This window comes from Gavialis gangeticus, unplaced genomic scaffold (genome assembly GCF_001723915.1).
Source record: "Gavialis gangeticus isolate Ggan-Ray unplaced genomic scaffold, GavGan_comp1, whole genome shotgun sequence".
In the NCBI taxonomy this organism is placed as follows: domain Eukaryota; kingdom Metazoa; phylum Chordata; order Crocodylia; family Gavialidae; genus Gavialis; species Gavialis gangeticus.
In genome coordinates, this window is record NW_017729022.1 from 84,106,365 (window position 1) to 84,113,779 (window position 7,415).

At 44.8% G+C, this 7,415-nt stretch overlaps 1 protein-coding gene across 6 annotated transcripts in view; it reads left to right on the forward strand.

Annotated features, from left to right (window-relative positions):
• ERC1 (ELKS/RAB6-interacting/CAST family member 1) overlaps positions 1-7,415 on the forward strand; it is a 539,371-nt gene that overhangs the window by 113,474 nt on the left and 418,482 nt on the right. For all 6 annotated transcript variants that reach the window (XM_019515532.1, XM_019515527.1, XM_019515529.1 and 3 more), the window contains exon 2: positions 4,445-4,861. In XM_019515532.1, coding sequence (XP_019371077.1) covers positions 4,445-4,861 — 417 coding nt within the window. The remainder of the gene's footprint in view (positions 1-4,444; positions 4,862-7,415) is intronic.

A 7,415-nucleotide genomic window follows, 5' to 3' on the forward strand; every position in this document is an offset into this window, starting at 1 on the left:
GGGGCAGGGGAGAGTCCTCAGAGTCTCTCATGTACGCAGGTCTCTGAAGCTGCATGTGGTGGCAGCAAGTAGGCCAGCCCTACCTGCCCTCATAGAGCGCAGCTTCCGTGCTCCCACCCCAGTCCCCAGCTGCAGGTGATGACAGTGTGCAGGGCCAGCCCCACCTGGTCTAATAGTGCTTCCACCCCCATGAGTCCCCAGCTACATGTGGTGCGGGACCAGCTCTACCCAGCTCCATAGTGCACATCTCCCATGCTCCAACCCTAGTCCTTGGCTGCAGGTGGCGACAGCATGTGGAGTCAGCCCCACCTGGTCCCATAACATGCAGCTCCTGCCCAAGTCCCTGGTTGCTCATGTCAGTAGCATGTGGGGCCAGCCCCACCCAGCCCCATAGCGCGTAGCTCCTGTGCTCCTGCATTGTGTGGGGCCAGCCTAGCTCAGCCCCATTGCTACTTACAATTCATGTGTGAAAGGGTTAAAACTATGCCTTTGCCTGAACAGGAAAGGGTAGAGTGAATAAGCTGAAGATTAAGCTCTGTCCCTGCTCTGTGTGGGGGGCTAGAGAAATCTTTTTTTCCCATCACTCTACCTGCCCCAAAACAAGTGTACATCTTATTATGGAACATGTGACATATGAGAAAATATGGTATTTTGCCTCCTACACATTATCCAACAGTGGAATGGGGTGAACTCTGTTTCAACTAGTGCTTTAATTTTGGCTACCACTAATAACTGAAAATTGATTTCATACAGGTAGTTTTTCTAGGTACAAACTGACCTGTGAGAGTGTCTGTGCCTTTCCCAAGTGGAAGAAGTAAGAAGTATAGTTCTGTTGTTATCTCATGACTGGCAGTCAGACCTGTTCTCTGCTGCCTTTCTCCATAGAGGGCCTGCCCTGGTCAGGTTATTTCAACTGTGCCTTTATTTTATTTTCTATAAAGTGAGAGTAATGCTTACCAAGTCACATGTGTATTGTATATGAGTTTGAATTTAGTTATGTTCAAGAAAGCTTTTAAAGTTTTTCTGCTGTCCAATATTGTCTCGCTTATGCTTGTTTTCCTCTTTGTACTGCATCATTCTTGGGGATAAAGCAGTACAAAATTTATAACCCCTTTTTTATAATTTGATTTTTCTCCTTGGCCTACTATGGTTTTCTCCCCTTAGTACAGGGATGCTCAAACCCTGGCCACAGAGCCAGGTCATCTGCTCTCAGGTTTCTCCACAGGTTTGAAAATTGGGTTGTGGGGGAGTAGTGGCAGCATTAATTGCTGGTCTCCTGCTGTTAAATTTTCAGACATATGAGGAGCCGTGCAGGTCAGATAGTGTTGTCCTGTGCATGCTAGATGGGACATGCAGGGCCTAATCTAGGTGCCAATCCCACATGGAATCTGGCCTATGGATTGTCTCCTCACCATTCATCTGGCCCATAGGGCCAAAAGGTTTAGCATCACTGCCATGAAGATGTCAGCACTAATCATCAGTATACTTTTGTTGCAGAAAAAGCCAACGACATACTGTGTTATATAAATGTCAGTGTTACTTACAAGTCAAGAGAAGTGATTATTCTGTTCTGTGCACTGGTGAGGCCTCACCTGGAGTAAGGTGTCCAGTTTTGGGCCCCACACTTCCAGAAGGATGTGGATAGTTTGGAAAGAGTCAAGCAGAGGGCAACAAAAATGATCAGGGGCCTGGGAGAAGAGATTTATGAGGAAGGACTTATGAGGATTTGATAACAGTCTTGAAATACCTGAAGGGTGATTATAGAGAGGATGGAAATGGGGTTTTCTCTGTGTCTGTAGGGGACAGGACTAGGAGCAATGGACTCAAGCTGCAGCAGGGGAAATTTAAACTGGAGATTAGGAGGAACTTTCTGACTGAGGGTAGTCGGGCATTGGAATAGGCTAACTTGAGAAGTTGTGGAATCTCCATGTTCGGGAACTTTCAAAAGCAGGTTAGACAGACACTTGCCTGGGCTGTTTTAGGCAGGGATGATCCTGCCTTGAGCAGGGGGCTGGGCTAGATGACATTATGAGGTCCCTTCCAGCTCTGTTTTCCTATGATCTTATGCTCGTCGTTATGCTTTTGCTTAGGAGATGTAAGCCTAGACTACCCCACATAGTTTTGCCAGAGGAATTTTAAGTTTTGCCTGCAAAACTGAGAGTTCTTCCCCACTTTCAGCTTGCCTCTTATTGCAAAATCCCTTTTTTTGGGGAGGCAGGATAATGCCAGCTGCTCCCTGACAGCTGGAAAAAGTGTGTGTAGGCACACTCCTACATTTTCCTGGCTGCCACAATCTCTTAAAAAGCTGGTCCCTCACAGAATGCACTGTGCACCTTGCTGGCTCACTTGTTGTAGTACAGCCCTGTCAATAAGTACATGGTCTGGCAACTTTCCTGTGGCAGCTACTATCTGTCAGCAAAGCTTCTGCCAGCAGAAGGCATGTAATGTATCTACACCTTTAGTTAGAAACCAGGAAAGCTTGAGCTAGTCGGTATGAAAACTCTAGTATCAACAGCTGTGTGTTCCTTGTATGTTTGAGGTCATCAGGTTAGTTGCTATAGTTCTTTTGACCTCTGATTCAGAAGCTACTTTGACTAAGTACAGACAATCAAAAAGCCCGAGGCTGAATTGATTCACCCTTTGGAGGTTACTCTAAGCTGCAAAGATCGAACCAATAAGCCAATGAACAGACCTTCACTTTTGATTCAGGAAATGCAGCCACATGCCTGCAGTGGCTTAAGCCAGAAACTGGGGGGCACTAGAGCACAGCTCTCTGGCATATAGCCAGCATGGGCTGTGTGTTTGCTGCTTCTTCCTGCTGTCCCTGAGGTCTCTGGGATTTGCAGTACAGACTCACCACAGCGGGACTTTGCAGTGTTGCTCATCACTTCCTCTTCCTGCTTCCAGGTGCCTCTAGGATTTGTAGTCCACAGGTGCAGTCAGCACTAAGTAAGCCAGCAAGGCAGGGCAGCTCTGTACATGGAGGAAGGTGAGTCTAACCTTCCTCCCTGGCCCCAGACCCCAGCTGGGGTTTGCTGGGAAGGGGCAGCGAACCAGCCCTCACTGCTACAGGTAGGGAGCAGAGGGATGGGGCCAGCCCTGCTCTCTGGAGCAGACAGAAGAGCCCAGTCCAGGGCCACAAAGCATGCTGGGATGCTGTGATTTAACTTGAACCAGGAAGGGGTCTAGGACAGAAGTTTCATAAACCATTTTGACCTAAATTGGTTAAATCTGATACTACATTCAACCAGATTTATCTTAAACCAGTTTCAGCCATTTTGAAACTGGTTTATGTGTACTGAACTTATGTTCTGTTACAGGTTTAAACTAGTTTCTGATCACTTAAACTGGTTTATGTGTAACTTCTGTCCCTAGCTTCTGAGGCTAGAAATAGATGCCAAATGAAGATCAGCTGTGCTGGGATGTGTCCTGGCATAGGTGATTGGCTTCACTGGGCAAAGCAGGACACTTTTAGATCGAGCATTGTCCTGCCCATTGATGCTGCAGGACAATGGGCAGTATGTTCTCCCGAGGCTTGATGGGTCTGCTCTTATGTGCCTCAGGTATTCTCACACAGGATCGGATCCCTCAAGCCCCAGAAGCACCTTTCCCAGCTCACAGAGGGGTGCCCCAAGGAATTTTGGCATGATTTTCTATAAGCAGAGAAAGCTGGAGTTCCCCACTTACAGAGATATGACCCAGAGATCCCAGGAGCGTATTTCTGCCAGCAGAAAACCCTGACGTACCCTGCTTATGAAAATGTTCCCTGAGATTCCTCTGGGCACCTTCTGTAAGCAGGGAAAGCTTGCCAGGCACTCCTGGGACATGAGGGACCTGATCCTGCATGGAATCTCCTGGAACTCATAGGACAAGGCCCCTCAAGCCTCTGGAGCATCTGTCTGAGACAGCTGTAGAGCTGCCTCCACTCTCCTGCCACAAAGCAAATAAGCATCCACCACTAAATAGAGACACAAATTAATACCACCTTTGTCCTGGCCACAAATTTTGGGCATTATTGTCATGACAAAGGACTGGAGTGTCTGTTTGCTTGGCTTGTATGCCACCATAACAATTTTTATTGTAGTGCAAAGGCAATGAAAAGTGATACGTTTCCACCCTTAGAGTAGCAAAGAGTGCATTTATTCTTGCAGTACTCAGATTTTCCCTGGCAGTGTTTTTATGTTCCAAATGCCGACTTACATTACAGGAAGAGGAGTGTGACAAAAAAGTTGTGTTTAAGGGATTTCTAGAGTTAAATAGTCTTTCCCAAGCATAACTTGAGGGAATTGAAATTTGCAATTGGATAACTTGGTTCTTCCATGAACAGAATTGTCTGCTGTCAGAAATGAATGTTGTGTGGTTGGCCAAGAAGCTTTAAGAACCCCAACCATTTCTACTTTTTCTCTAAGGGAGGGAATTCACTGATTTAGATTTCTATTTTCAGCATATGCAGATGACTATCCAGGCTCTCCAGGATGAGCTTCGGATCCAGCGGGACCTGAACCAGCTTTTCCAGCAAGACAGCAGCAGTAGAACCAGTGAACCCTTTGTGGCAGAGCTAACAGAGGAGAACTTCCAACGGCTCCATGCAGAGCATGAACGCCAGGCCAAGGAACTTTTCCTGCTGCGCAAAACATTAGAAGAGATGGAGTTGCGCATTGAGACTCAGAAGCAGACCTTAAATGCTCGTGATGAGTCTATCAAAAAGCTGCTGGAGATGTTGCAGAGTAAAGGGCTGTCAGCAAAAGCCACAGAGGAGGATCATGAGCGGACAAGACGGCTGGCTGAGGCAGAGATGCATGTCCATCATTTGGAGAGCCTGCTGGAACAGAAGGAGAAGGAAAACAACATGCTGAGGGAGGTGAGTGACCTAGCCATGCATTTGTCTCAAAATATTTCATTCTGTGGGCTCTCTCCTTTCCACTGCTCCTTAGGCTTAATCCCTAGTGATTCATATTTATCTGTCTTGCTTTTCTTTTTTTTCCTATCCTAATGCTCTTTACTTACTTATTTACCCCCCTTTCACCAGTGTTTGGAAGGTATTTTTCATTCTGTTTGTAGGCCACCATTAAAATATGACCCCACTGTATTTGTTCCTTCAACCAACCAAAGTCAACAAACTTTTTGATTGTTTCTCTGGTTTTCTTTTCCTTCATTTTGTCTAAGGTCCCCTTTGCTCTTCCTCCTCACACAAAGCCCTGGAAGTTCACCATTTCAGAGAATGTAATATTCACTCCACTGTTTTCTTTTATTTCGAAAGCAAGTAACTACCTGTATTTAGGAAAGAGCTGCAGGAAATCTTGGCAGCAGTAATGGATGATTGCTCTGCAGTTTCTATGGAAACACTTGCCTTGCTGTGAAGGGTATTTGATCAAACTATTAGTTGCCCTGGTTGCACAGCCAAAAAAAGATTGTTTAAAGGTATATTGCAAACAAAATGAAAAACAAATTTAGATTTGCAGTGTATGCTTAGGATTTATCATCCCCAACCAATTATAGGAAAATGTGTACTAGTGATCCTACAAACAGTACTTACCTGTCTTAGAGAAATGCATGAAAATCAGCAGTGGGAGTTGCTCGTTATGCAGCCCGAGTCACTGAATTTCTTGTCAGTGTTAAATGCATTTCTCATATCACGTAAGTAACACATTTCCAAATTAATTTTATCATTAACTTCTACAATGCTGATGTTTTCCTGTTGACAATATGTATACATGCATTTAGCAAAAGCAAGATTTTTAAAGAAAACAATTAACTTGCATGAATAAGTTACTTGCATACATAATTCAATAGCTGTACATACTTGTAATTAGGTTAATAATTTTTGATTTGCATAAGTATATTCAATGCAAAATTTAAATTTATATTTTTTACTGCAGACTTTTTTGAAAATCAGCACATTTGTGCATTTGCACATAGAAATCAAACCTGTTCCTGTGGTAGCCAGGTTATGCACAGAGTTTCCGAGATGGGCATGCTGCACCCATCCCTGGGGTGAATACCTCCTTGTGCACTTCCCATAAAGTGTTTATTTGTCTTTGTCTTCCTGTAGCTTGAGTCTAAAGAAGCTAGAATCCATTGCATTGCTGACCCTGTCTTAGGTCATTATTAGTTCTGGAATATCTGGAGTGAACAGAAATCACTTCCATTGAAAGATTTTTCCCTCTTTGTGGCAAATATTGATAAACCCTTTCCCTGCTTCTTGTTTCTATATTTTTATGTCAAAATGGCTTCTGTTTGTTTTTGTTCTGTGAAGAGTATCAGTAGTGGAAAGTCAGCAAGAATATATGATTTTTTTTTTTAAAAGACAATGGAACATTTTCTTTTGCAGCAAATTTGTAGGTGTTGGGGGTATATTAGAAGGTAAGGAGTTCTTATATAGTCAGGCAGATGGCAATTTTATGACATATTATTTAATCCCTAACCTGTCTCAATAAATGAATACTTGTGAAGAGAGATAAGTGTTTGATTAGTTTTATATGTGATAGAAAAAAGTGCGCATGCAACTTGTCAGTTACTGCTTGCTGCAAACCCAGTTCTGAAGCATCACAAGGATCTAGCAAGACATGGAATAATGTATAGCTTTAAACCATTGTCAGGTTTTTGCCTTCTCTGCTGTGTAGAATCAAGGTGTCTGGAAAAGAAAACAACTCCTTTTTGGATAAGAAGTCTCAGAAATAAAAATATTTTTGAAAATAAGGAATACTGTAAATGGGTAACTTATAGTTCTGAAGCGTAGTACAGGCTAAGATTTAGAACAGCGGTGGGCAACCCCACGGCACACATGCCAGAGTGTGGCACACGTGTCTTGGAGCAGTCAGTGAGAAAGGGGCTGGGGCTGTGCTGTCACAACAAGGATCGGGCCTCTCGCAGCTCCTCCACCATCTACCCTGAGGCATGCATGCACCTGCCACCAGCAGCAAGCCAGGCTGCAGCTCCTCAGACTTGGTGCAGCTGCTCATAGCTTCCTCATTGCCTGCTGCAAGCAACCCGGGCTCCGTGATAGGTGATAGGGGCCTGCCCAGAGCATGGGTTGCCTGTGGAGGTTGCAAGCTGCTGCACTGAGGTCTATAGAGCCCTGGCCCAGCTCATTTCTGGCAACGGCTGCATGTGTGCCTCTGGGTGGATGGTAGGGAAGGGGCTGGGGCTGTGTTGCCACAACAAAAGTTGGGTCCCTTGTGGCTTCATCTCTGCTCACGCCAACACACTAACATCTTCCAAGTTGAGGTTAGGGTGTTTTTGGCACTCTGCCCAAAAATACTGCTGACCCCTGATTTAGAAGCTTGCTGAGCTCCAGAAAAGCCAGAGAAGTTACTCTGTGTACTTTAGGAGCTATATTTGTGAATTAGCAATCTACCGCTGCTAGTAACTGATGAGATGGTGTTGCATAAATTGCTGATTTTATCCCCTGGAGG